Source organism: Aspergillus uvarum, assembly GCF_003184745.1.
Source record: "Aspergillus uvarum CBS 121591 unplaced genomic scaffold BO82scaffold_68, whole genome shotgun sequence".
Classification (NCBI taxonomy): Eukaryota; Fungi; Ascomycota; class Eurotiomycetes; order Eurotiales; family Aspergillaceae; genus Aspergillus; species Aspergillus uvarum.
This window is the reverse complement of record NW_020291365.1, coordinates 123325-151048: the sequence shown is the minus strand read 5'-3', so window position 1 is coordinate 151048 and position 27724 is coordinate 123325. Positions and strand designations below refer to the sequence as shown.

The following is a 27724-nucleotide window of genomic DNA, read 5'->3' as shown; positions in this document are numbered from 1 at the left end:
ATCCTAGGCTTAGTTGTTGTTGCGGGGATGTTGTATACTGCCGGAAAGCGCGGGGTCGCCTCTTTCGAAGTCTCCGCGGCTGGACGATGATATTCAATGTTATCGGGCTCTTTTTGATGGTTTCAAAAACGCCCTTTCGAAGAAGTTTCCCTTTGATCTTCCTAAGAGCGATTCGAACCGCAAGCTTTGGGAGGAGGCATGTCAGTCTGATACCATAGATGATGCTATCCCGGAAATCCCATGGCTGCACGTGACCTTACCTCGCACGCTCGCACGCTCGCGGGAACCACGTCAGGTTTTGGACTACAATTCGTCACAGTGTCTGATATGCTTTGCGTAGGGGACAATAAATTTTTCTCTTTTCTTGCCGAGTAGGCTTACAAAGCTACGGTCAGCAATATGTATTCAACAATATGGATCTTGGAAATGAATGTGTATCTGAAATTGATTAACATCATACGTCTCGATCAATGTGAGCATTGACAGCACTCTCAGTGTTGTCTATGCCAGATCAGACATCGCTGGTCGGTTCTAAATCTAGCCGAACAGAACCTTGCTTGCTGCGGTCGACAGTACCTCGTGATGCTGAAATGAGAGGTGTAGAAGGGCGAAGTTCGGAGTGTAGCGGTCGGGAGCCGTGGCGATCGGCTGGATCCAAGTCGATGTCCACGAATCCATCCGTCAACCATCCCTCAATGTGAATGGATGAAAGGAAAGCCAAGCCTTGCATGGCGCAGGCTGGGCCGGCGGTGGCTGAGCATTTATGCCTCAGGCAACATTTCCATTGTATGGCGGAAATTAAGTTTTCCGCGAAGGCCAAAGCCGGGCTAGAGGCGTAGAGGCCGAGACAGCCGAAAGCAGAACCTCCCAGCTGGGTTTGGCGGCACAGCCACAGCCGCGTCATCGTCAATCCCAAATCGCATCTGCCTAACCCCAAAACACCCACCATCGCCCGCCCTACTTCCGAGGGGGCCGCGTGGCTCCAGCAAAACCCAAAAGAAAAAAAAAAAAAAAGAAAAAAGGAGATTCAAGATTCATCAAGCGGCTTAGTCGGAAGCCATTGAGTGGACCGTGGTGGCAGGCGAAACATGACGCCATGTTAAATCTCGTCACAGTATAATTACCCTCCAGCCCCCTCCCTTCGACGCACTGTTACCGCCCTCCAAGCTGCCTATCCCCATCTCCATCATGAAGAACCTCGCCCTCCTTTTGTCGCTGGCCGGCGGCTTAATCCAGCCCATTTCGGCGCTTACCCTGCACGAACGCAGTCAACCAGCGACGTTACAATACAATGTCGAACGAAGACACAACGCGATCGGATCTTCACGCAAACGGGCAACTGTTGATGTCGATATCGGCAATAACGTACGTTGGGCGCCCTCTTCACTCGCCCCCTTGTTTTTTTACCATCTATAACATCTGGGTTGAAGACAGTGACTGACAAAAGGATTCTATAGGAGGTAGACTACATCATCAGCCTCGAGCTGGGCACCCCCGGACAAAACGTCAGCGTTATCATCGATACCGGAAGTAGCGATCTCTGGGTCAACGCGGCGGGTACTGGATCCGACAGCTCCAACAACTCCTACGGCACTTTTGATTCCTCGGCCTCCTCAACATACTCCTTGGTCAATGACGATTTCGTGATTCAATACGTGGACGGAAGCGAAGCGGCGGGCGACTATGTGAACGATACTGTCAAACTGGGGAACATAACCTTGACCAATTTCCAGTTCGGTGTTGCTACCAACAGCACCAGCAGTCGTAAGTCAAACCCCCTGTCGATCTCCATTTCCTGCCTCAGGCACGACTGACCCGGAATGTAGAGGGCGTTCTGGGCATCGGATATGCCAGCGGAGAGACCTCCGCTCAATTCGGCGGCGGAGTATATGCCAACCTACCCAAAGCGCTGGCCAACCAGGGCTTCATCAACTCCGCCGCGTACAGTCTCTGGCTCGATGATCTGGACGCCAAAGAAGGCACGATTCTGTTCGGTGGCGTCAACACCGCCAAATACACCGGCAGCTTACACACCGTGCCGATCGAGAAGATCAACGGCGTCTACGACACCCTGGCCGTCAGTCTCAACGGGGTGCACGTCACGGGCACCAAGAGCACCAGCGTCAATAACACCGCCTTCCCCGTGGTTGGGGTTCTGGACAGCGGCACCTCCTTGACCTACCTCCCCTCCGCCGCCGCCCAGGATCTGATCAGCGCCGTGGGCGCCGAGTATGTTGAGCGGGCCGGCTATGCGATCGTGGACTGCGACGTTGCGGACCAGGACTATGATGTCGTCTTCGAGTTTTCGGGGTTCAACCTCTCCGTGCCTGTGGGCGATCTGCTCCTGGATGCGGGCTCCTACTGTGTCTTCGGCATTGTGCCTCAGGACTCAGACTCCGACGACGGAGAGTTCGTGCTCGGCGATACCTTCCTGCGCAGTGCGTACGTGGTGTATGATCTGGAGAACAACGAGGTTGCCATCGCTAGAACGAACACCGATCCTGGAGATGACCACATTCTCGAGATCGGCACGGGCTCCTCGGCCATTCCCAACGCGACCGGCGTCACCTCGTCCTCGGATAGCGATTCGAAGGAAAGTGGGGCGACATCGCTGCGGATCCATGTCTCTTCTCTGTTGGCCGCATTCGTTGTCGGAGCTATGTTGCTCGCCTCGTAGGGCTGTCTAAGCTTCGCCCTATATCACAACCGCCCCCCTCACGCCAAAGCATACGGACTAGCTCTCATTCCGTATGAGCATTCACCGCTTCAGAGAATGCCAATCGCACCACGAAAACCCAAAGCTGTTCCGCCTTGATGGGCTAAAAAAACAGGATATGGAGACTTCGCTGGCCATGATACCAGCACAGTCGGCGAGAGCTCCATTCCAGCCAGGGTCAATAAAGGGGAAACCATGTCAAGACCTTACACCTTTCTCATAATCATCACCAAGGCCCACTAACTGACTCCGTGGCAGTCCGGGAGACTGAGTGTCTCCAGAAGGCTGGCTAGCCGATGGAAGGTCTAATTCCTTCTCAGAGCCATAGACCACCGCCCGACACCTCGTACGAAGACCGCGGCCACGGGTCATCCGAAACGTGCCCGAGCACCGTGGCCGACCAGCATATGGCAATGGGGTAGGAGAGCCCCGCTGTAAGATGAACATCTTCTGCCCATCTCACACTGGTCTTACCAGATGACAAGGACCTGGTCGATCTTAACATCCTCACCATTTATGTGATAGAATCTACATTCGCAACAATTACTTATAGCTTACACTTTGGAGGTTGGGCCCTTGGTTTATTTCTTCTGAGGTCTCCTGTTGTTATTGCTTTCTATATTCATCCTAGGCCATAAACTATTCGAGCAATACAAGCTAGATATTAGACCTGTACGCCGAGCCAATATTAGCCTCTCCTCAGCCAATCCAACAACTCACAGTAATCTGGAGTTATAGTACCTAGCTGAATATATTTGTTAGCGCTCCTGAATAACCTAATCACGTGATCCGAAACTATTGACAAGTTGCCCAAGCAGACAACCAACTTAGTTCAACCACCAAAGGGTCCAAGAATCGTTCCTCATTGCCCATCCCTAAGCTTCATCAGATCATCAATAGGATCACGGGTGGTGTTATCAAGCAATGATTATATCAGGCTCAGGCTTATAGCTACCATCCTTCCGTATCTAGTCCATCGGATTACAGCTCAACATACCAGATACTGCTCCACAAAAGACACCCATGACTCGCTTTGTCATATAACTGTGGTATGAACTGTGATATTAGTACTCCATGGAGGAGTAATGCTGCCGAATATCCCACTCAAAGATCCCCTTCGTCCTTCTCCTTTACAGTATATGTCTGGATCCGCCCTGAAGCAATGTGACGAGTACTCTGCTGACCAGAATCTTGTAGAGAAAGGCTTGATGGAGTAAGATTTCCTCGCAGCATCTCATACATGTATAAAATACTCAACAACCGCACGATAGTCGGTAAGGATATATAGTTGTTCATAAGGTGTAGCTCGCAACTCAGTCTTTGCTTACTCACTGAATACCAACGGAGAGAAAATGACTACGAAAACAGACACAATGTTGATTATCTCAATTGAGTCTATGTATTGGAAGGGTCGAAGTACATAACAAGATGTTATGAATCTGATCTTCCTCAGTGTCATGGTAAGGTAGACAGCGGGGGCGGTACGGGTACGGGAATCTCGGCCTCGACCCCGCCCGCTGATCCACAGCCGCCCCACTCGAGGTATTGTACACCCTGGTAGATTACTTGGGCTACACGAGCAAATCATACAGCAGCTATTATAGCACACAGGACGCCGATCCTTACTAGGAGGAGTGTTTGTACACAGCTCACCAAGGGTGTGTGGTTGACTTAGCCGCTGCATGATAGTCTGTCACATTCAACAACGGGGATCGACAGTCTGTGCGGCTGCACAAGTAATCAATCCCCCATGCACGTTGAAGGCTCTTGATCCCACAAAGAGTCAGGGATTTCACCTAGAACACAATTGACTGGACAAGCGGGGGTCTAGTTTGCTATGGTACAAGAATGGCCCGGGTATACGACAACATTGTCTAAGCAGGGGCGGGCAGGTGCGGGGTTCTCTATGATGGAGACTGATATAAACTGGACGGAATTGACCTGTTACGCTTCTGGGATATTTGATCAGCAAATAATTCCGCAGACCAGTGTCGTAGGTTACTCCATTCCAGCTCGACTGTCCCAGGCCATACTGCAAAATGGGTGTTATCCAGAAACTCCCCTCCGGCCCATTATCGGAGCTACCCGTCTTAGGGCTACTCGTTGTACTTGTGAGTTTTCACAACCCTCAGCATGAACTCTCTCTACCTTTCTAACCAGCACCAAACCCTCACAGATATCTGCACCTCTGATCGCCATTGTTCTCTACAACATGTTCTTTCACCCGCTCGCCAAATACCCCGGTCCCAGATCCATGGCCGCCACCCGGATCCCATACCTACTAATGACACTCCGGGGTCGACCCCCGCAAGAGATGAACGCACTGCACAAGCGATACGGGCACGCAGTCCGCGTCGCGCCGAACGAGCTTTCTTTCATCAGCAGCGACGCCTGGAAGCCCATCTACGGCACGCGGCCGGGCCACGGCCAGAAGCCCAAAGACCGGCACGCGTACCCGCCCACCGCGAACAACGTCCCGAGCATCGACCAGTCCAACGACGCCGACCACAGCCGGTTCCGGCGCCTGCTCTCGCACGCCTTCTCCGACAGCGCCCTCCGCGGCCAGGAGCCCATCATCCGGGGCTACGTCGACCTGCTCATGCAGCGGCTGCACGAGCACGCCCGCCGCCACGGCCCGACCACGCCCACCGCGCTGGACATGGTCGCCTGGTACAACTTCTGCACCTTCGACATCATCGGCGACCTGGCCTTCGGCGAGCCCTTCGACTGCCTGCGCAACGGCGCCTACCACGACTGGGTGCGGCTGATCTTCAGCTCCGTCAAGGTGGCCTCGTACCTCAACGTCGCGCGCCGGCTGCCGGGCACGCAGTACCTCATGCGCGCGATCACGCCCGCGCGGGTCCTCGAGCAGCAGAGGTGGCACGTGCAGCTGACGGCCCAGAAGGTGCAGGCCCGGCTGGACAAGACCAACGAGCGCCCAGACTTCTTCGCCAATATCCTCAAGCACCAGGGCAACTCGGAGAAAGGGATCAGTGTGCCGGAGATGATCACCAATGCGAGCACCCTCATTATCGCCGGGTCAGAGACGACCGCCACCCTGCTATCCGGCGTGACCTTTATGCTGCTGAAGAATCCCCGCGTGATGGACAAGCTCCAGCAGGAGGTTCGTTCTGCTTTTGCGACCGAGGAGGAGATTACTCTGGACTCCGTTAATCGTCTGGATTATTGTCTGGCGGTGCTGACGGAGGGGTTGCGCCTCTTTCCGCCAGTGGGGGTGGGACTGCCACGCGTGGTGGATGCGCAGGGGGATGTCATCGCTGGGGGCTGGGTTCCTGGAGGGGTCAGTACCGAATTTTGGATCTGGGACGGACTAACTAACTGCTATAGACAACTGTCTCCGTCCCGCACTACGCCGCCTACCACTCCCCAGCCAACTTCGCCGACCCGGATGCCTTCATCCCCGAGCGCCACCTCGGCGACCCACGCTACGCCACCGATAACCGGGACGTGCTGCAGCCGTTCAGCTTTGGACCCCGCAACTGCATTGGCCGCAAGTATGTGTCCCCACCAATTATCTTCCTGGTGACTTATTGACGCGGTGATTTCCCAGCTTGGCATATGTCGAGATGCGCATCATCCTCGCCCGCATGATTTTCAATTTTGATATGGAGCTAGAGGATACGGAGTCGGACTGGCTGGACCAGGAATGCCATCTGCTGTGGGATAAGTCCGCGTTGATGGTGAGGCTTAAGCCGAGGAATCTGGTGCTGTGAGCTGGGCATTGTTCCGAAGCAGAGAATGTATTTGAGCGGCGCGAGGGTGCAGGTGGTCTGAACCGGGGTAAGCCCGGGATAGCGGTTTGTTGAAACATCCTGGAAGTACGTTATTGTTGAGACATGTTGGCGGAATTTGGTCTGGTAAGAAGGGACGGACAGAGGCAGAGAACTTAGGGCGGTCTCCCAATCATTCAGCAGGTGTTGTTGATGTATGTCTACCTTAGTCAATATCTCACAAGGAAATAAGAATACTAAGATTGGTGAGGCTGCGAGATAAGGCAGGGGTCCCTTCGAGATGATATAGCTTTTCCTGGATGCAAGTTATATATCGGCTTGGTTCATGAACCCCCACGGTGATCTCAATGGTGGCATTCGGCGGCTCGCTCATCTGGGTGAGGTGTTCACTCGGTTCTGAAGAGAAGATGGTTGCTCTGCATAGACCGCGAGAAGCGAGTAGCTGTAAACTGCGGGCCAATGTCTTCCAAACACGGGGTTAGGGACAATTGCTGTGCACAAACGTTATCTACCCGTCTTCCCACTGCCGCCACTGCCTCCTCTATGGTTTGTCATCGGAAGCAGCCCTACCGTCAGTCACCGAGTCTGGTGCCTGCATTGGGAATCCAATTCCGAGCAATCCTTGCCATTGCTGGCATGTTCGTACGGTAGCTCTCAAGATCTTGCCTCGTCTCGCGTCAGGGTCAAATGTGCAGAACGGACATAAGTGCTACTACTACCCGAAGCTCATACCCTGGGACTCTTGGATATATGGTTGAGTTTGTGGACTTTCATTGACAATCGTGAGCCCGGCCTTCGCTTCACGACAGCCGTGTGTATCACCTCCATAGGAGCTCAATGCTTTTGAAATGAGTATATTGAGTCATTTGGCCTAGTAGATTCATCTCTACATTTCTAGTAGCTCGCCTGCCTCCGCCAGTCTGCAGGTCTGGCCAGTGCCAAGGATACCACTATCTGGTGGATTAGGACAAATGCGCTCCATTGGTCTCATATTGGTATCGACGTATGCGTGCAATCAAAGGTTGACGTACCTCTGCCTAGTAGGCTGTACCTGGCAGGACACTCAGAAACAGGCTTTGGCAATGATCGTCAGTGATCATGCACGGAACGGCTGGTCAGACAGCCGAGGTACACTGAACGCGAAACCCCATCTGATTGACCTGCAAATTCGCGACGAGGCCTTACCTGAGCAGCACAACTGGGTGGAGTTTACAGCTTGATCTTGCCTTGGGAAGGAAAATATAAAGAGTTGTTTCGACCCCTCCTCCCCGAATTCCATCAGCAACCTTTCCTTCCTTCTCTATCATCATCGGTCAAGTCTTCACGAATGGCCGCTTTAATTCCACGGGCCTTGGTCTCAGCAATAAGCGCTGTGACGTGATGACAGCCGTACGTGTGGATCGGTGCGCACAACTGCTTTTCTATGTTATCTACTCCGGGGTAAAACATCGAACCTCGACTCAAGGTACGACTGTTGGTACCCCAAGTCTCCATAAACCCAATTCTTTACAGGATCAGGGCAGTAAATCATCCTCTTGTAGCTAGCACGCATTCTATCCAATCTAAACCTTATATAACCTTTCGAACATACACATAGAGGTGTCATATGATCCATACAGCACAGTTGCGACAGAAATGTTCAAGAGTGTGAATCGATCTTGACAGGAGTCAAACATCACCTCACTTCAACAAGTACTCTCCAACCAATCCGGACAGCAAAATAACCCCCACAATAGCCGTTCCCTTCCCAAACCACCAAGCGCAGCTGGCCGCCTTGCTCAAATCAACCACAACGAGCATAGTAGCCAATGCGAGCGCCTCAGCTCCACACGACCCGACGAAGTACACCGACGAGAACCGGCTCTGCACGCCTGTAAACACCAGCAGCCCGATCTGCGCAACCGTCAGCACAGCAAGCGCCGGCTTAGTGTGATCGCCCAGACGAACGGCTAGCGAGCGCACGCCCGCCTTGATGTCATCCGCGCGGTCCTGGTGCGCATAGACGGTATCGAAGATGACGGTCCAGATGCCCGAGGCCACACACAGGCTGAGCGATGCGACCGCCAACCGCGCATCCGCATCCTCCGGGTGCAGGGTGAAGGGTGAAACGGGGAACAGATTGAGCCCCAGCAGGGCGGCCGAGAACGGGATCGCCGCCGCAAAGCCCACGCCAAGGATCATCTGCGGCATGTCGGTCACTCGCTTCCCCAGCGGGTAGACGCTGAGGATTACCGTGGTCAGGCTGGCGTAGAGCGGCACGGCGGTCAGCCCCGCGGCTTGCTGCAGCGGACACCGCAGGGCCATCACGGCCAGGATGGCGACCTGCACCGCGGCGAAGAGGTTAGCCTGCGTGGTGGAGACCGCCCCGCGCGCAATGGGCCGCCAGCGGGTCCGCGCGACCTGGCGGTCGAACTCCTGGTCGAAATTGTCGTTCACGGTGCAGACGGCTCCACGCAGGATGATCACCCAGACGATTTGGTAAATTGCTGCCTCAGCTAGGGCACGGAGGGACACGGAAGGCAGGATGGCCGCGGCAAAGCTCATCCCGATCAGGTAGTGCCAGTAGAAAGCAAAAAAGCCGGCTGGTCGGTCCAGACGCATCAATTCAGCATATGGCACCCAGCTGGCTGGCATAACACTGAAGATGCCAGTGGAGGGAGGCTGGTATTGGGATTGCCCAGTAGAGGATGTGGCTTGGCCCTTGGTGGTTGACGCCATTTTGAGAAGCCTAGCAATGCCAGAAGATTCTGAGAAGGAAAGTCGAGCTGTAAATGCTGGTGATGCGCTGTTCTACTCACCGCGGGCTTCTCCGACCCTTTTTATAGACCGTTATCTCCGAAATGGCCACTTTGTCCTGACAAAACTTCTCGTCAGCCTAAGTTGATATGGCACTCAGTGCTCGCTCCTCAGGGCTTGTAGTGGTGCTTACCCGTTGCGGGTTAGCCAGCCGTTAGCCATGATCTCCCCAACCAACCGATTTTCAGGGTCCATATTGCGCTGCGGCCTTGCAAGTCTTGGCCGTCGAATGGAGGGTTGTGGTGGTCACGCCAATCTCGTATTCTGAGATAGTGCGTAGGAAAGGGTAAGGTGTGATGATATTTTCTGTCTTCTTTGCCGAGTTGCATGAACGGGCACTCGTGGATGATTGATAAGCCTGCAGATTTGGCCCTCGTTTTGCTCCCCTTCTCGACAATCCTTCGGATCCTGCACCAACATCCATGATTAGAACAGTCGGGCCCTGGTCATGATCTGCCGCCATCATTGGCCCGATACTTGACCGCCCTCCCGTGAGGGGAGATAGCCCTTATTTGGGACTCTGGTGGTCAGCATTGTCGAGAACAGTTCTCGTGGGCGGTCTGCTCGTCTATGTTTTGAGACTGGAATGCAGTAGTTTCGAACGATGAGGTCTGGACTAACCCTGGAAGGATTTTCGTGTCGGTTTGACCCGATGTGGGTCGCAATTGTGTGAGTGCCGTGGTTATTCAGTTGTCTCCCAAATGGGAAAAGCTTAAGTCGCTTGTTCCCGTCCCGCAGTCAGGCTGTCGCATTCAATAATGCTGATATAGCAACTGGTAAGTCAAGTTACCCGTCATTTGGAAGGCAATGGAAGCGAAACTGGCGCAACTCGCCACTGTCCACAGTTGCCTGCTCAGTGGCAAATCAACAGCTGCACTGATATGTCCGGGTCTACTGCATGGCATCTAATAGGTTGTGTTCCAGCCGGAATTCAACCTGTTGTTAGCAGTCAAAGGCGGCCAGATATATATATCAGTAGGGGACTTTTCATTTGTACGGTATATATGCTGGTGGGGTTGTGAAATGTCTTCGCCTTTACTTTCTTCAAACAGGAACGGTATCACTCACCTCCCAATTCGCTAGGTCGTAACGAGGGACTCGATCTAGAGTAAGCCTCTGATAAGACCGATAAGAAGGAAGGATCCGAGGAGAAGGTGAAACAAGACCCCGGCTTTTTTCAAACTCAAACTCATCACGATCGTTCCTTGGGCCCCAACAACAGCGTTACCCAGGCGAGTACTGTACCATTAGGTGCGTCCACGGGATCGGGGACCGCTGGGAATCACTCCCGATCTCCGACTATCGACCCGGATAGACTATTTTAAGAGGTTCGGATAATTTTCCGGTACCGGCGGGGAAAAAGGCTAACCCTACAAGATGCGGGTCGTCCTTATCCGATCACCACATTATACTAGCCCGCGTGTTCCAGCATCAAGTGATTTTCGTCATTTGGGACGCAATATAAATGCTAAATGCTCGCGCTTTCTTTTCTCTTGTTTTGTTTTTCTCTTGTTTCAGAGGTGTTCCTGGGGTGTCGAGTACGGAGGCCAGAGCGTCGGCCCAACTCACCGTGTAGACAGGATACGCTAGCTTCCGGAGGGCCATGTTTCCCAGAGTCCAGATGCCATAGAGTTGGTGAGCGCTTGGCTTGGAGATATTCTAATTAAGAGTTGAATCTGTTGCCTCGAGGTGAGGGACTGTGATTGTAAAGGCGATATGGATCTGGGGTAATCTGACATGAGACTGGTATGAAGGATGGTAAGCAATATTTAATCCGTGCCGAAAAAAGGGAGCAAACATTCCATTCCATCAAACCCTCCTTGGGCAACTTCTGGGTAGATACACGTACAAATAGTTGTCAAGAGATCCCGGGATCCGCCGTAATGTCTTTCCTTGCACCCAGCGAAGTATGCAAAGTGGGCAGCTTCAAATAGGATGAGTTCTACCAACCCGTTACTTGATACTTGATACTGCTTATCCTCGCTCGACGGCTTTTGTCTGAACTATTCAGCTGCCTATACACCCTGGACAGCAGTATTAATACATCGTCACCAGAGCTCAGCAGACTTACCCCACCTCTAACCCAGAATCTACGGCTGACAAGCCCTACTTAGCTGGATAATGAGACCCGTGAAACTCGCACCCAACGGCAGCCTCACACTCCGCTCGTGCCACCTCAGTCATCGTCCAAGCATCAAACACAGCAGATAACTCGACCCGATATCCCCATTTAACACCACACTCAGCAAGAAGCCCGCATCCTCAGCCTCGGCCCCGGGTTCAGGCACGAAGATTGCCTCCCCCGGGGTATGGCGACCTCGAGACCAGATTGTGCTTTCCTGGGTATCGCCATCGACTTTCGCAGTGCCATCAAAGAACGACGACTACGCGTGAGAGTCGGTCAGTCAGAGTCAGTACACCAGAACAGTTCCACATGAGAAAACAAGATGCACGTATACCTTCTCCTGCGTGCAGAGGTTATACACGAATCGCGTCTTTCGGCCGGTGAATTTGAGGTTGATCGTTGGAAGATCGCCCACGGCATCGGATGCGATGGTCAACTCAGCTGTCGCCTGAGGCTAGGTGGCATAGGGACGGTTCTTCTTTCCGTTCCCCTTGCCAGTATCCTGACGGTGACGAGTAGACGAAATGCCGGAAAGGCGATAGCGAACAAGACGAAGGCGCGAGCGGTCACTCCCGTAGTGCTTCTCGACCTTGGAACCCGTCGAGATCAAGCACTCGTAGAAGACACGATGCAGCATTTCGTCAGTGTGGTATTGGATGAGATGACAAATAATGTCTGTGGTCCCGTTGCGGGGCACCTCTTCTTCTCCATCGACATCGTCCATCTGCCAAGCGTTAATGGTATGGAAGCTGAAGAACGCCGGACTGACAAAGGTAGCAACAAACCCACGCCCGCCTTTCCGGTCGACAATGTACCAGCGCGTGGGTGTCTCGGGGTCGAAGCGCATAGCATCGAGCAGGTTGCGTTCCCATAGGACTTTGACCGCCCCGGCCACGAACAGCGCCGACCAAATACACAGGATCCATAGTCCCGACTCAAGAAGAAGAAGTGCAGGTAGGCAGCCTGCACGCCGGGCCCAGTGATAGTGGCCAGAATTTCGGTTTTGCCGGTGGCGGCCGAAGGCGAGGTTGTAGTTATACAGGTCGCCCGTGATGGGGCCGAGTTTAGGATGCGCGCTCGACAGGGGTCCTTTCGGCTCGGGGTGCAGGCCTTCCTGTCGCGTCACTCCTAGGGGCTCGAGGGTCTCGGGGTCAATCTGAGTTACCGGGTCTAGTTGTCAGTTCTTGATACTTACATCATTCTCTAGAAAAAGGAGGGACGGAGGGACGGAGGCAAGTACGCAGCATACGTGCTTGATCAGGTCGCGTCGGTCAGAGTGGTTAGACTCGAAATCCTCCTTAACCGTGCTGTCTAGAGGGAACTTTGGGGTGGGAAGGAATCCCTGGGATCTGTCATCGCCTGTTAATATATATGGTCTCTCACAAAGATGGAATAGAGCACCCGGCATAAAGATCTACCTACATTAGCATGCACCGTGACTCCAACATTCACAATCCCCGGAGTTCCGGTCTCGAAATGATCTCAAAGACTGCCTTGGCCTTTTGAAAAAAGTTAGCACAAGGGTTTCGCTTTTGCACGGGCGTCATGCCGCGCAGGCTGCCCGTCTTGCGCACCTCCTCAATCAGCGCATCGACCTGACGGCGGGAGTTGTAGAGCACCTTACAGAGCCCGCTTGACCGGGGCACGAGCTGAAAACGATGCAGCTGCGTGAAACCGTCGAACCAGTGGTGGAGCTGATACTTGGATCCGGGGACTTTGTACCTAGCCGGTTCGGTCCGGTACAGAACTCCCGCGACATGCGGAGGGAATGTGCCGATCACGGGCAGCTCGATGGGCTCGCGTTGCTCGGCCGTCGTTTCGAACTGACTAGTGAAGTATTTAGTGGGTTTCTTTGAGGGATCGTAATCAGGCACGGACAGAGACCTACTGCGGCGTCATTGGGCCGATATTTGAATGGTTTGGGTTGTGGTTTTGTCTGGGTCTGTCCCATGGGTGCGCATCTGAAATTTGGGTTAAGTATTGAGGCGATATTATAGGAGGCCTCCGTGTTATATCATGCCGTTATCCCATGACCGCGGAGACAATAAACGTGCCATGTGAAGCACCGCCGCCACGAGCTGACATTGCGTGCAAAGGTCATAGATGGGTGCCTAGAGGGTGAGGGAATATTCTATTTATGCTTGGCCGGTTCAAGATCGGTGGCGTGTGAAGCGTGATGTCTGTACTCGATTTTGGGTGACGTTCGTGCTTGACTGACTCAATCCAACCCCTACCATCAGCACTAGTCTATTGAGATGCCAAGTAGCACAAAGTATGATAAATGAATTGAGCATACGCCGTGCGGGGTAGCAGCTGCCTGCTCAACCAGGCTTAAATGCCATCGATTCATTCAGAGAGGGCCTTCCCCAGAATTGCAAGGGACTAATTGTCGCACAGTGTGTACAGCTAGCTCCAAAACTCGGACGATAATAAGCGGAGGCATCTTCAGATACTGCAAGCCTCCGTCCAGAACCCGGAAACCATTCCACCCCCAGGCACCAGTCACGCAACCCGGAAACCCTAACAAGCCAAGCAGCTCCAGCTCAATGCTTCGAAACATCTCCTCCTCCAAGGTAAGCTTACCCTGCTCCATCCAGAACCTTCACTAGCCGCAAATGACATGGTCTCAACTAAGTGGATCCATCTAGGGTTCCAGCCTTCAGGTTTTCCCCCACATAGTAAGCCACAGCTTCGGTCAGCTACGGAAGTCCATTAGTCAGCATCGCCCACCACCGTGTCCTTCCGACTAAACCAGTTCCCTCCACTACAGTCAACTATCAAACTTCAGACAACCTCACACAGCACCCAATAAAAGAGATCCAACTATGTCCCCAAAAGCCTTCATTATCACTGGCGCCTCGCGCGGTACTTCCACCTCTTGCATCACCCCAACCTCCCACTTTCCCCACCAAGGCTAACAGCAACCAAGGCATTGGCCTCGCCATCGCCAAGTACCTCCTCAGCAGTCCGCAAACCCACAAACTGGTCGTCATCGCACGGAGCGTTGGCCCACTCCAAGCTCTAAAAGATCAGTATCCCAGCCAAGTCGAGGTCCTGAGCGGAGATCTCGCCGATCTCTCGCTCGGCCGGAAGGCCGTCGATCTGGCTCTGAAGTCCTTCGGACAGCTGGACGGACTTGTGCTGAATCACGGAACTCTGGGGCAAGTGGCGAGTATGGCTGAGGCGGACCCCGAGCAATGGAAGCAGGGGTTCGACGTGAATTATTTTAGCTGTGTTGCTTTCGTACGTCAACGCACTATCACCCCTAGATGATCAACCGTCCCAGAGGAACTAACGATAAGCAACAGGTACAAGCATCCCTCCCCGTCCTCCGCGCCTCTCAAGGCCGGATCATCTTCACCTCATCCGCGGCTTCCGTGTCGGCCTTCAAGGGATGGGGCTTGTACGGCGCCACCAAGGCGGCCATGAACCATCTAGCACTGACACTGGGGGAGGAAGAGCCTGAGGTGGTCTCTGTGTCGGTGGATCCGGGGATCGTGGATACTGAGATGCAGCGGAGCATCCGGGAGGATCTCGCGACGAAGATGGATCGACAGTTCCATTCGTTCTTTACCACCGTCCACAAGGATGGAGGGCTGCTGAGACCCGAGCAGCCGGGGCATGTTGTTGCGCGGTTGGTGGTTGATGCGCCTCAGGAGTTGTCGGGGAAGTATCTTTCGTAAGTTCTGTTGTTTTTGCCCGTATTATATTGAGGATATAGTTGCTGACAAGAGACAGATGGAATGATGAGGCTCTTGCGGCTTTTCAGTAGCTCTCCTTGGCGTTCGTTTCATAGAGATAAGGGATGAAGCTAGAGATAGAGATAAAATAGAGTAGTAGAATAACTTTGTCCTTTGGGGTTCATATCGCACATTGCCATAACTACCATTTACACGCATTACCCGATCACCTACAAGCTTAGAGTGGTCCTGCTCACCCTCAATCGACACGACCCGTACATCTATCTGACTCCTCTCCACAACCAGCTACTGATCAACGATAAGGTCCAATAGGAACGTAGGCGAGCGGAAAGAATAGTGGCGTAAGCGCTAAGCAGACTAAGCACAGTAAGCACTACCATGACTGCTTGACCCCGTAATATCATACGTATACCTCCGATCCGCTGCGTCCTCAGACGGGTAAGCGGCAAGATGGAGATGTCCGATCCGTCTTTCTCTCCCACTTCCCCGCCTCGTCTCCACTGGGTCTCTTACATACCCAGATTGTTCCACCAGGATCCAAAATATAAGCTCAATTTCGCACATCATCCCCCTCGCCAAACCGCTATCTTCTTCATTTTCATGAGGCTACCACTACCACTATACACCATCGACCCCGCAACAAGTCCAAAATGCCAACCTCCAAATACTTCGCGCAAGTGCCTCCCTTTCCAGACGACACACCCACGGTAGACCTCCCCACAATCTCACTGCACAGACTAAAAGCCCACGACCCCATCGAGTCCCAGAACTTGTTTACCGCGTCCCGTGAATGGGGGTTCTTCCTCCTTGACCTCCGCGAGGACGACCAGGGCGTGCGCCTGATGCGCCAAGCGGAGAAGATGTTTGATCTGGATGCTGAGCTCTTTGCGTTGGACCAGGCGACATTGGATCAGTATGCATATGATGCGCCAAGAGATCTTACGGGGTACGTTGCACGGCCCCATTTCATCAGAAGACACGAAGAAAACTGAGAGAAAGGTGCAGTGGAGAGCGATAACTAACGATCTGGTGATCTTGCGTGGGCCAACAGGTACAAAAAAATGGGTGCTCTCAAGACCGACGATGGCAATGTCGACCATATGCATCTGTACAGCATCAACCAGGATGACATACTTGGCAACCGGCCGGCTCGGGTCAATGCTCCACCCATCGAGGAGAAACGTGCGGAGATCCAGACCTTTATTCGGGAAGCCTCTGCCGCGCTGCGAATTATCCTCGCCACTCTGAATCATGAGCTGGGTCTTGAGTCAGGCACATTGGAGAAACTCTGTCCCTTGGGCCAGGAATCCGAGACCAGTGTGCGCTTACTCTGCAGTCCTCCACAATCCGGAACCCCAACCGAAGACACGGCCAAGAAGATCACGTTAGGTGGCCATACCGACATCGGAATACTAACCCTCCTCTTCCACGTCGTCGGGGGCTTGCAGATTCTCCCCGCAGGCCAGGAGAACATCTACAAGAATTGGCGATACGTGCCCCCGGTGCTGGGCTGCGCATTTGTCAATGTTGGGGATACGCTGGTGGAGTGGACGGGGGAGCTGCTGCGCAGTTCTTTGCATCGGGTTGTCGCGGCCCCCGGGAGGCAAGCGGGCATCCCGCGACGGAGCGTGGCGTACTTGGTCCGGCCGGCGAAGCAAGCGAGTATGCAACGGCTGCAGGGGGGCAGGATTCCCCCGCTGGCGAAGGGAGAGGCAGAGGAGACGAGGCCGGTGAATGAGTGGGCGGCTTGGCGGTCACAGCAGATTATGCTGGGGACGCTGAAGCCGCAGACCCGAGGGGGTGTGAGGCCTGTTGTAATATAAGTCAGGTTGAGATTGGTTGTGATCTCGATGTGTAGGCTGAGTCAATTATGGTGGTTATTGCCGCGTGGTGGAATATTAAGAGATACGTAGGGAAGAGTAGATTTGTTTTATCCCGAGTACTAAGATATAGAATAAGTATGATATCCTGCGTTATCTCATATTGGCCGTTGTCATTGCATTGAAGCTCCATTGGGTTGGTGAATCTGACATTGGCGGGCATCTCGTTTTGTCAAGTCGCGCATTAGCGGAGTTTCTTATCATTAATTCACTACACTAGACCCTATATCTCCAGGACTTTGTGGCTTTAGCAACTCTCTTCCTCTCTTCAATCCCCTTGATTCCCACCTGAAGAAGGTTTGCTCTCTCAATTCCAACCAATAGCCCCAAAAGTGCCACTGTGAATTCGTACATAAGGTACACGGAGAGGGACAGACACGTTCTCGATGTCCCTCAGCTGGTTGTGGAACTCACACCCGGCAACCCCATCTTTTGGACCGAGCCCTACAACCGACGCTTCTCAATCGGCATCACTCTTCGCCGCATCCACACCGACGAGCCAAACAGCAACAACAACGGCGAGAGTACCCTAACAACAGGTCAACCCTTCTGGCTAGACTGGCTACCTCGCATTGATCCCAGCCAGGAGGAATTTATCCTCTTACGTCACGGTCCGAACAGCAGAAGCCTCGAGCGAGTTGGTGTGGAGGAGCAGTCTCCATATTGCCCACGCCCAAGAGCTCAGCACTTCCCCAACGAGCCAGCCTCATTCTATGTAGAAGAGGCCAGGGTAAATTGGGACCGCAGTGCAGTGACTCAGCTAATGTCTTTGCCGCATGCTTGGGAATTGATTTTACAGCCGGGGTATACCTACACCGTTATCGGGACGGGATGCAAGATCGCCAACTGGAACTGGGGGATGCAGCCGGATCTGGAGCAGCCGCCCAAGTGGGCCGCGATCATAATCCCAGGGAGCGCATCTGTCACATCTCTCGTGAAGGAAGGGGAGATGCCCCGATTGGGCGCCTTCCGACGCCGCGCCTGTTGGTCCAGACGAGCGAGTGTGAGTATCTCCAGTCCAGCGGGAGAATAGATGTGCTTGGCTAACTGCGCGATATTCTACGAGCACCGGTTCTGAGTCTCGGACTCAGCTGCAACCCGACTTGTCTCGGACCGGGAAGAGAGAAATGTCCATTCGAGTGACATACCACGCTCCCTCCGATAGCCCTGAGGCCTGGACGACCGATGACAAGCCTCGACCGATCACATTCCACACCTACACTTTCGACTCCATGTTCGCCACTCAGTTCCGCGTCACCCGCCGTCGCTACCAAGATCAATCGTCCCAGAGCACCGCGGATGCACCGGAGGAATGGGGAACATTTTACGGCAGCGACACTGTCCCCTGGTGGTGGGACCTGCCCGATCAGCAGACTAACATGTCCAAAGCACCGGACGATCTGTTTCCAACTCTCTTGCCGGGAGGATCCTGGTCAACTTCCTAGGAGCTTGCAGTGGACTGGGACAGTCTTCCCGACGACCTGCGAGCGGGCGAGCGACTCCGGTACCAGATCAAGGGGAAGACGCTGGACTGGTGGGATTGGGCCACCCGCGCGGATCATGTGCAGACGATCGTCACAATGACTGGCACGCCGCCGGCCGGGATGCTGGAGGGACCGGTCTTGCAGCCTAGAAATAATGGAGGCCGCCCGAAAGTGGTTGTCCCGGCATCAAATGTTGTGGGGTGGACGGTTACCGAGTGAGCACGTTTCGAGATATAGTATATATGAGATAAATAAGACTGGATCACGGTTGGAATCAGCACTAAAGCTGCCATTAGCCGTAGAACCGGCATGGACAGGGATCCTGAGAGAGGTTTCCTCTTGAAACCCCCTTTAGTTGTGTCCCCCTCAGCTGACATGAAGCCCTAAGTGCCCTAGTAAAAGCACTGGATCAACATATTCTCGCCCTTGAGCAAGGGAGCTTGAAGCTGCTTCAAGCTTTACCATTAGAAGTTTAGTGCCGGTCTCGAGAGCAACTTCCTTTTAGTTCATCCACCCCACTTGCGTCAGATGTGGACCCCTCGTTAGGATCATTGGACCTTTGTGGGGAAAAGACACGTACAGGACTTGCCAACCTAGCTTGCGGAGTCCGACCGGCTCCAGGCCCAAAGTCGAATCATTTAAATGAAGTGACTCCTCGTCTTTTTTATCTTGTGACCTAGTGTATCCTTCTACCATTTTCCCTTGTTGGTACCTTTTGCAGTCGGGTTCAACAACTCCAGACCGCATCCAATGGACCCATCAACCCCACCCAAGATCATACCCGCGCCGGGACAACACCCGGACATCAAAGCTGATGCACGTCGCGTGTTCGACGTCCTCCGATCTGGCGGGGTAGCCCTAGTGCCGACCGAAGTCGGCTACGGCCTCATGGCCTCATCGACTGAGGCAATTCAACGAGCCTTTGCAGCCAAGAAACGCCGACCCGGCCACGCGCAGGGCATTATCGGGACTTACAATCTCCACCGCGAGCTCCACGTGCTCCCCGCAGCGCGGCACGAGATGATCCGCACGCTGCACCACGAGATGGACATGTCCTTCGGGGTGGTCGCGCCCTTCCGCGCGGACCACCCCCTCCTCCAACAGCTGACCCCAGCAACCCTGGCAAACACGACCAAGAATGACACCCTGGCCATCTATCTCGGTAGAGGGTCTCTGCTGGTGGAGCTGGGCCGCTTGAACGACGAGGCTGGCCAATTGATGCTAGGGTCGAGCGCCAACCTCACCGGCACAGGCCAGAAGTTCCGGGTGGAGGACATCGACCAGGAGATCAAGGATGCCACCGACGTGATTGTGGATTACGGGTTGCAGCGGTATCATGTGTACGGGGGCCGCGCGTCGACGATCTTCGATTTCGACAAGATGCAGGCGCTGCGGATTGGCGCCGAGTATGAATTGCTGAGGGAGCGTCTGCGGAAGTATTGGGGGGTGGACGGGTTGCCTGAGGATCCTCTTTTTGGCTAGGAGCAGCGGCTTCCGGAGCCCTAACCTCCCCCCATCTCACTGAACCCGCTACATTTGATGAACCTCCTGCACCCCCTGCATCAAGGGTTTAATGTTCGACATGAACCACTAGCATAGAGAGATTGAGGCTTGGAAACTGACGTCTATTTTGTTGCTTACTAACTCTCTGCGCTAAATATCTCAAGAATGTGGAGAAAAAAGGAGGGCAAGGGAAGAGGAGGGAGCAATCGTGTGTTCAGACTTTTTGTCCTTTCAGATTGTTGAATTCATGGATTAAAAATCTATGGATAATCAATGTACCAAAACATACATACATGAGGTTCTATGATCGACACTTACTCTATTCACCGTGAAGTAGATATGTATATGCCTTGGTCCTTCTCGTCCTCAAGTCTTAGATGCCTTAGCACTTGACCAGCACTCAAAAGGATAAAGGAGTAGGAGGATCCAACCGATCAAGCGGAAAGAACCCCCATGGACCTGAGGCCCGTGGCCGCGGGCCCGGACCCAAACATCTTGAATCGGGGATATTTAGTCGCAGGGCCGTCTGCATCATATTCTACGATGCTTCACGAACCGCGGATATGGATTGCGAAAATGACCAAAGGCATGGCTGCTGCGTATCTACACACACAATGCCTATCTTCCTCAGTTTGTATGATAGCGACCTAGTAGATTTACCCTTCTTGATCCAGCCGCGCCGACTCAACCTCCACCAGGTGGAATCCTTTCTCGTCCCCTGTCACCTCGTAGCCCCTCCGGCGATGAACTTAGCGCTATGAACCAGTTGTCCGACTTGCGCGACTGGACGCTGAAGCCCGCGGGGGCGCTGCTGTGTGAAAGTCATAGGGTTTGGACTGATTGCCTGGGTACCTCGTCTTCAGTGGTCGCTACGCTACAATAGTACTGGAGGGGAGAACTTGCAGTGTCGGGAACAAACCGGCGGCCAGCGCCGTAAATCTTTGTTTCAATTACTCCATTATCGCATCGTTCTCACTGGTCTCCTTCACCCTCAGCGCGAGAGCCGCCCCCACATCCTCGCCCTTGCTCAGGGCCTCGGCCTTCTGCCGCAGCTCCGCGGCCTTCTCCCGCTTTCGTTTCACCTCCGCCTCCTCCGCCGCGGCCGCCCTTTCGAGGCGCTCGGCCTCGCGCAGCTGTTGCCGACAGGAAAAAATATTAGTTTTGCTTCGAACCAACCTGTCAATGCGGTCGGTTGGACTTACCAGCGCCTCACCAGAGATGGCCTTGCTCTCCAGCCCTTTGCGGGCCTGCCGCTTCTTCTGAATCTTCTTCTCATCTTTTTTTCGCAGAGCCCGGGGGCGATTGTCGGCGGGGGCCAGAATGGTGGCCCGGCCACCCGCGTTCACGATGATCTGCTGAGTGTCCGTCAGACATGCGTGCACAACAGATAAGGCAGTGACAAATGGTTGCATACTTGTTGGGCGGCAGGCATAGCGGTGGTGGTGGTGGTTGTGTTTGTCGTTGTGCTTGCGCTTCATCAGCTTGGACAGGCAACCAAATGTCACCAAGATGGACTTCCTACCAGTTCCTACCAGAGGGATGATGATCTGGGACGAAGAGAAAAAAGACAAAGGGGAGTTCGAAAGAGAGGCTGGAATGCGAAGCCATATATACACGCAGCGACCTGGGAAAGCCGCTTCCCCCTGGGGGGCAGAATCTCTCTGAAAAGCCATGGATTGTTTTCTCTATTGTTCCGGTCGACTATAAACGTGTTGCAGACATTGAGGGTCAGGGAATCAGGCTAGTTGATTCTTGTGTTTAAGGCCTATATTATTAGTGTACTGATTGTTCCATTGTGGTCCTTTCTTGGTGGGCATCAAGGATGGCCGGTGTTACGGTCTCAGGCTTCGGGCGCTTGGCCATTGGTTAGCACTTTCGGAACTCGCTTCCCGTCAAATCGGGAGGCTATGCCTCTCGAGCTCAGAATTGATAAATTCGAATCGAGCGGGAATTGGATGGGAATGTTGCCGGATGCCTCCTCAACAAATGATACCTTGATGACGTAGGCAAGGGAGGTATAAAAGGCCTGAGAGGGGAACATGCATGGGCAGAATATGTATTGACGGCTCTTCTATCTTATCACCTTCGGAGAATAGTGTTTTACGCTTTTTTCGTCATGTTTTCACTGCTACAATTTAATGCAGACTTCAGTAACAAGTTTGGCCTCGGCTTGTGCACTTTGTGTGGGGGTGCAATCCGAGAACACCTCCCGTGGAAAAAGCCCTTCAGGGCCGGTGAGCTGCGTGATTACCCGCGTGAGATGTATATGTGTTCTTATTTAGGCTGACATCAGTCCGAGTTTATTGCACCAACTTCGGCGTCAAAGTGACCCAGATCCTCATGGCAGCCCCATGGTCGCTGGGGGGACCAACCGAGGGGCGAATACCAAAAGACACCGAGACTGATGATAGCTGGGGCTTGGGTGATGTGCCTGCACATCGCCAGACCGACGTGTACCTCATCCATGATGTATGCTGGCATCGTCTGCTGGGACATTTCGGCCCCAACGAACTACACCTAGGAAGTCTTTTCGAGGCATTGGAGCTGTTACCCTATACGCCGGGCTATTCTCACCGCACATGGAGGCCAGAGTCACTCCTATTCCTCCGCACGAGCTTTGAACATCAAGATATCCGGCATGATGGCCGGTTCGGACTGCCTGTATTGGAGGAGCTCATGCGCCTCGGGAGAGACCCCCCTCCGGCTGCTCCGTCTACCCACCCACGACGGCGACCGGGCAGGGATTGCTTCCAGCGTCTGCCCCTGGAGATTATCGAAGCGATCGCCATCTTGCTACCGGCCCGGGATGTTTTGCATCTCCGTTGCGCGTCACGCGGATTTGTAGCCATCTTCTTCAGCCGCGCGTTCTGGAAATCGAGATTTGAGATCAATTCAGAACGCGGATTCCTGTTGCCCGTTCTCCGCAACTACTTTGAGAGAAGGGGGGGGAGGCAGGCGGAGCGAGAGATGGACTGGAGGCTGCTCTACCACTGCACCTGTAAGCTGAGCTGTAGTTGGGGATTTCGCCTGGAGATTGGTACGTGGGCGGTGCTACGCTGGATTCGCGACACAGCCATGGCTCTACATGCCGGGCGGCCTCGCCCACTCGACTTCCGCGGGATGGGCCTCTATCACTATGATAATTCCCTCGAACGGGGTACCTACCGGGAAGTGGTCGATATCCACGCTCCAGTATGCCAGATTGCGGTGTCCGTGATGCACGAGACTGCACGGCCTTCCGTCACTGGATTGGAGTTCTTCTTCGAGGATGGATCCAGAGCCAAGTTGGGCTACTCATGCCGTGGGGCAAGGGAGATCCATGGAGAGACACGCTGGAAACACGAGGACATGCCTAATCCGTACTTCTATCCCGGGGTTCGCGTAACGATCGACATCGAAAACTTCCATGGGTTTTCCGTAGGCAGAGATGAGGCCAGTGTGTGCGGTGTTCTGATTTTGCCCGGCATGGGCTACGGTGTAGGCAGTTTCGATACCCTCGAGCGCTTCGCAGTCGGCGATTACATACAGCCCCGGCCATACCACCCTTGCTACAGCTCTCTTGATGAAGTATACCAAGTCACCGCGGTTTCCGATGTATGTCCCATTCTTGTCTTTCTTGGTTTTCGGTCGTGTACATCGTATTATGGTTGTTATGCTGACAGTGCCCCGGGGGTTGTTAGTCTCATAAGATCATTGATCTAGGAGTGCTGGGGAGAGGGCGAAGACGCCTCAGTCAGATATCCGAAGAGAGATGGCAGGAAGTAGCCGAATGGCTCAAGAGGGTGGAACAAATACCAGCGCACTGGAACTTGAGATGAGCTTCGAGTTTTAGGCTGATTGCTGGTCCCTGATGTGACCTCATTCAAATTCTGTTGCTCGAGTAACTAGTACTTCGTTTTCATGTGCTGCAGCACAAAGGTCTGCCATAATCCTAAATTGTTTCGAAGACGTATCCCCTTGTCCATTGAATCTTTTTATAGATGCTGTTTGTTCTTACAAGAGGGTTGCCAGTCTAAAACGCCGCTCCCTGCGCGGTTCTGCCCATCAGGTAACGAGAAATCAGCTCAGTTATGGTGGTCGGTCAATTGTGGAAAATTGCCATTCGTGCTTTAGTTCGCTCGCCAAACATAGGAAATGTGACTTCGTTATGGTCCTGTTCGAAATGCTGCCCACTTGAACCGTGAGATTGGCATACCTCAGGCAGCGGTGGCATCACGGTTTGCTTCGATTGCGAGTCAAGAGGCTTTCTCCCTACATGTGATCAGATGCCGCATGTAATGTGATATCCCATCGAGATGGTGCGCGTCCTTACTGAAGCTCTATATCTGGCTCTCTTCACCTCTTAGCGATGGGAGGGAAAGAAGAAAAGAGAAAGCTACACATTGTATCTGTACAAGTGCAAAAGTCTAGTACTAAATGAAGTATTATGATTTCTTTCCTATTTTGCCTTCTAGTAGGTTATTCCTTCGGCCTTTCTTCTATATTTTCCATTTCTAAGCTGTATACTACTACTCTCAGATATAAAAGGATTTTGTGGAGATCTGTAGGGATTCATAGCACCGCTTGAGAATGGGAAAGCGCTTCACAGAGGGTACTGAAATCAAGGATAGACGCCCACTTAAGCGAGAAAACAAGCAACCATCAGGTCAATTTGGTGGGCAGGAAGGTTAATATTTCTTCAGATACCTGTTGATTCTGTTGCCAATCCTAAAAGTTTATTTTTCGAGAGGTCAAAAACAAGCCAACGCTGTACCGCACAAAAGGAAAACCAGGTAGAGTAACAGATGAAGGATACACCAAGTGAGAATCAAGTCATGTTGTGCTGCCGTCTGAAACAGCGCATGAAAAATTCACCTGCCTTGAGTCAATAAATGTGTTATAATACTTGACACGGGCATAGAACACTCTCGTGGCTAGTTCAAGTCGCATGGGATATATTCCTGGCTTTGGTCCCAGTCTGGAATTTTAGACATATCTTTTTCTCTCCAACAAATCCCTCGTACACGTGTTATTCATCTCCAAAACCAGACCATTCTTCGAAAAGCAGGCCTTTTCGTTCGACGAGCTTTTGACAATTGGACCAAGATGGAAATGCAAGTGCAAGTGCCAGTGCCAGAACTCCCGTACTCAGAGGTACCCTATTACCAAGATGTACGTGTGATCCGTATGTATATGAACGTTCTACATCCTGCGCGAGTTGGAATTCAGCCATATGAGCAAGCAGTGGACAACTTCTGGCTCAATGTCTTCCAAAACTACTTTCCGCTCCAATCCCGTTATGGCGTGGAGCGAGAGTCGTATACCAACCGGCAGGGCAGATTCACAGCCAATGTGCTTCTGACCAGAATCATGGGCAACGAGTTGCAGAAGGTGGTAATCGTCGAAGCTAAACGGTTTCCCCCAAACCCTCGGCCGGGCTGGGAGCAAAGTTACAGGTGGAGGCAGTTGGAGAATCAGCTGCAGAACCGCCTTGCCGGCGTCCGTACTGCCAGTAGGACCCAGCATACCCTGTACGGCATTGCAGCTGTTGGTGACAAGGTCCGATTTTATCAACTGCGAAGGAACTCACACCAAATGGTCCCCTTTGGTACTGATCCTCAGAACCCTCCATCTGAAGCGCGCATCCTGAGCATCCACAGAGACCAGAATGAGATAGATTGGCGAATCAGGAGCATCAGGAAAAGTTTTGGGCACTAAGCGACGACACCGGGGATGATGCTCTGAACATCAGCAGGACTAGGTGACGGCTTCTTCTGAGCCTGAACCAGGGGCCTGTATCAGCAAGGCTAAGGAGCGGTTCTGCGAACCAAACCTCAGGACTTGTAGCAAGCTATCGGTTTGCTGTCGTCGCGTTCAGAAGCCATCATTCCTCCCCTGGAGGACTCTGGAAGTCCCTCCGGGGCATCCTCTCTTCGGTAGCGCCGGGGGCAGGGAGCCTCGGAGAGGTTTCTGGGAGAGATACGCACATCAAACGAGCGGTGAGTGTTCGACAATGTCCTTCCGCCCCCCTCGCCTCCTCCCTAAGAAGCTAGCGTACACGGACCCTGAGCCTGGCAGACTCTTTCCCAGACACGAAGAAGCCTCATGCACACGTTCTACCGCAGTCACTCAGCGTTCTAGGCCAACTGATCTCGAATTCTCCCTTCGTGTTAGTCACTCGCCAGCTAAAGCTAAAGGCCGCAGAACAACAACCGCCGGAGTGATCAGCACAGCTCTTTATTTCCCTCGGTAGTCCGCACGGTGTTCGATACACGGCTATATGTGTTGAGCGGTGTACTCCACTAGTTACTTTAAGAGAATCCTTTTGCTCATATCCTTTGATCTCAGACAACTGACTGCGTGTGAACTCCATACCTATGGTTGCAGGGGGCGCTTTGTGGCCTCGACCCCCCTTTCCCCTAGTTACGGCAGTCCCTTGTCCCGTTTGAGATATCTGCATCAGATCTTCCCTTCCCGCCCCCCCTCCCCCGCCAACCTGGGAATCAACTTCCGCGCATTTCCAAAATAAATCCCCTCGCGCATCTCCTCCGTCATCTCGCACCCTTCCAGCTCCTCCAAGAAAGCCGGATACGCCGGCAACGGGGCGTACGGGAAGTCACTCTATCGACACAGTCAGCGCACGCAGATAAGCTCTTTTACCCTTTTCCATTCCCTCCCCGAAAGAACAAAAGCAGACAGAACGGAGAGGAAGGATAACCCACCCCATAGAGAATCCGATCCGCCGGCACCATCCGCCGCAACACCTCGACGACCTGCGGCGCCGCCGACAGCGCCAGATCGAAGTGAAAGCTCCGGAAATCCGCCATGACCTGCTCATAGGTCGTGCCGACGACATACTCGGCGGCCAGATCCGGCGCCTTGCGGAGGGGCGTGGCTAGCCGGGTGATCAGATACGGGAGGGTGCCGCCGGCGTGCGAGAGGATCACCGTGCAATCCGGGTACTTGCGGCGAGTGCCCCGCAGGATCATGTCCATGGCGGTGCGGGTGGTCTCGTGCGGGTAGTCGACCACGGGCTGCGGGAGGTGGGCGTTGACCGGCGTAGTGTCGGCCGGGTGGGTCGGGTGCACGAAGACCACGCACTTGCGGCGGTGCAGCTCCGCCCAAATCGGTTCGAGGGATGGGTGGCCCAGGTAGGCTTGCGTGGCGGCGGAGGTGCCGTAGCGCGTGAATAGGGTGACGCCGTCGGCGTGCAGGATGTCCAGGGCGTACGCAAGTTCGGCGAGCGCGGCGTCTGGGTGTAGAAGGATGTCGGGCAGGTTGGTGAAGAACCCGTAGCGGTCTGGGTGCTTGTCACGCAGGTCTGCCGCGTACTCGTTCAGCTGCCGCGCCAGCTTGTACGAGGCTTCGCCTTGAAGGATGCAGGCCCCGGGGGCTGTGGTCGAGAGGATCGCTGTGCGGATCCCTAGGCGTTTCATGAGGAGCTCGGAGCGGAGTGGGCTCCAGCTGGGCGTGGGCCAGCCGCTTGGGTCGCCTTGGTTGTTGGTTAGTTTAGCTTATTAGAACATTCTAGTGGTGCATTAAGTCCGAGCGCATACCTCCTGCTGCCTCAACGGCTGTGCGATGGAATTTCCCAACGTTAGTAGTTGTTACGGTGTCGGGATTAGGGCTAGGCTGTACGAACCTTCCCGGTAGAACGACGGCACAAAATGGTGGTGGGTGTCGATCTTGTTGACGGGCGGTGGGTGAGTCCAAGCCAGGATCTTCCCCTGCAGCCAATCCATACCGTGGTCCGTCATGATGTTGAGCTTGGATTTCCAGGTCCAGGGT

At 53.7% G+C, this 27724-nt stretch overlaps 11 protein-coding genes across 11 annotated transcripts; 7 read left to right on the top strand and 4 right to left on the bottom strand.

Annotated features, from left to right (window-relative positions):
- Positions 1–1006: 1006 nt before the first annotated feature.
- Positions 1007–2718, top strand: BO82DRAFT_179403 (pepsin-like aspartic protease). Its single transcript, XM_025630410.1, has 3 exons — positions 1007–1365; positions 1458–1764; positions 1827–2718. The coding sequence occupies exons 1-3, from the start codon at positions 1189–1191 to the stop codon at positions 2675–2677; spliced, it is 1335 nt and encodes a 444-aa protein (XP_025487657.1). The 5' UTR covers positions 1007–1188; the 3' UTR covers positions 2678–2718.
- A 2264-nt stretch (positions 2719–4982) lies between these two features.
- Positions 4983–6638, top strand: BO82DRAFT_358272 (cytochrome P450). The gene is made up of 3 exons (XM_025636241.1): positions 4983–6017; positions 6065–6231; positions 6288–6638. The coding sequence occupies exons 1-3, from the start codon at positions 5031–5033 to the stop codon at positions 6448–6450; spliced, it is 1317 nt and encodes a 438-aa protein (XP_025487656.1). The 5' UTR covers positions 4983–5030; the 3' UTR covers positions 6451–6638.
- Positions 6639–8036: 1398 nt separating this feature from the next.
- Positions 8037–9246, bottom strand: BO82DRAFT_358271 (4-hydroxybenzoate octaprenyltransferase). The gene has a single exon (XM_025636240.1). The coding sequence runs from the start codon at positions 9184–9186 to the stop codon at positions 8149–8151; it is 1038 nt and encodes a 345-aa protein (XP_025487655.1). The 5' UTR covers positions 9187–9246; the 3' UTR covers positions 8037–8148.
- A 2142-nt stretch (positions 9247–11388) lies between these two features.
- Positions 11389–13457, bottom strand: BO82DRAFT_435849 (uncharacterized protein). The gene is made up of 6 exons (XM_025641066.1): positions 13278–13457; positions 12842–13216; positions 12639–12738; positions 11937–12545; positions 11724–11837; positions 11389–11648 (listed from the first exon to the last, which is right to left on the bottom strand). Exons 1-6 carry the CDS (start codon positions 13286–13288, stop codon positions 11445–11447), a joined length of 1413 nt encoding a protein of 470 aa, XP_025487654.1. The 5' UTR covers positions 13289–13457; the 3' UTR covers positions 11389–11444.
- A 720-nt stretch (positions 13458–14177) lies between these two features.
- BO82DRAFT_358269 (SDR family oxidoreductase) lies at positions 14178–15223 on the top strand. Its single transcript, XM_025636239.1, has 4 exons — positions 14178–14254; positions 14319–14632; positions 14698–15068; positions 15128–15223. The coding sequence occupies exons 1-4, from the start codon at positions 14215–14217 to the stop codon at positions 15159–15161; spliced, it is 759 nt and encodes a 252-aa protein (XP_025487653.1). The 5' UTR covers positions 14178–14214; the 3' UTR covers positions 15162–15223.
- A 517-nt stretch (positions 15224–15740) lies between these two features.
- BO82DRAFT_344934 (putative oxidoreductase) lies at positions 15741–16913 on the top strand (the record flags this gene model as incomplete). Its single annotated transcript, XM_025633680.1, has 2 exons — positions 15741–16036; positions 16142–16913. The coding sequence occupies 2 exons, from the start codon at positions 15741–15743 to the stop codon at positions 16911–16913; spliced, it is 1068 nt and encodes a 355-aa protein (XP_025487652.1).
- Positions 16914–19027: 2114 nt separating this feature from the next.
- On the top strand, positions 19028–20143 carry BO82DRAFT_423715 (uncharacterized protein). Its single transcript, XM_025640259.1, has one exon. The coding sequence runs from the start codon at positions 19205–19207 to the stop codon at positions 19934–19936; it is 732 nt and encodes a 243-aa protein (XP_025487651.1). The 5' UTR covers positions 19028–19204; the 3' UTR covers positions 19937–20143.
- A 470-nt stretch (positions 20144–20613) lies between these two features.
- Positions 20614–21389, bottom strand: BO82DRAFT_406202 (uncharacterized protein; the record flags this gene model as incomplete). The annotated part of the gene is made up of 4 exons (XM_025639551.1): positions 20614–20675; positions 20934–21090; positions 21160–21312; positions 21372–21389. 4 exons carry the CDS (start codon positions 21387–21389, stop codon positions 20614–20616), a joined length of 390 nt encoding a protein of 129 aa, XP_025487650.1.
- A 908-nt stretch (positions 21390–22297) lies between these two features.
- BO82DRAFT_344931 (F-box domain protein) lies at positions 22298–23804 on the top strand (the record flags this gene model as incomplete). Its single annotated transcript, XM_025633679.1, has 2 exons — positions 22298–23551; positions 23638–23804. 2 exons carry the CDS (start codon positions 22298–22300, stop codon positions 23773–23775), a joined length of 1392 nt encoding a protein of 463 aa, XP_025487649.1. The 3' UTR covers positions 23776–23804.
- A 1361-nt stretch (positions 23805–25165) lies between these two features.
- On the top strand, positions 25166–25513 carry BO82DRAFT_255528 (uncharacterized protein; the record flags this gene model as incomplete). Its single annotated transcript, XM_025630905.1, has 1 exon — positions 25166–25513. A coding segment is annotated over one exon (348 nt), but the record flags the coding sequence as incomplete, so codon positions are not given.
- An 882-nt stretch (positions 25514–26395) lies between these two features.
- BO82DRAFT_386609 (amidohydrolase family protein) lies at positions 26396–27693 on the bottom strand (the record flags this gene model as incomplete). Its single annotated transcript, XM_025638255.1, has 4 exons — positions 26396–26557; positions 26659–27428; positions 27493–27510; positions 27579–27693. 4 exons carry the CDS (start codon positions 27691–27693, stop codon positions 26396–26398), a joined length of 1065 nt encoding a protein of 354 aa, XP_025487647.1.
- Between the last annotated feature and the right edge of the window lie 31 nt (positions 27694–27724).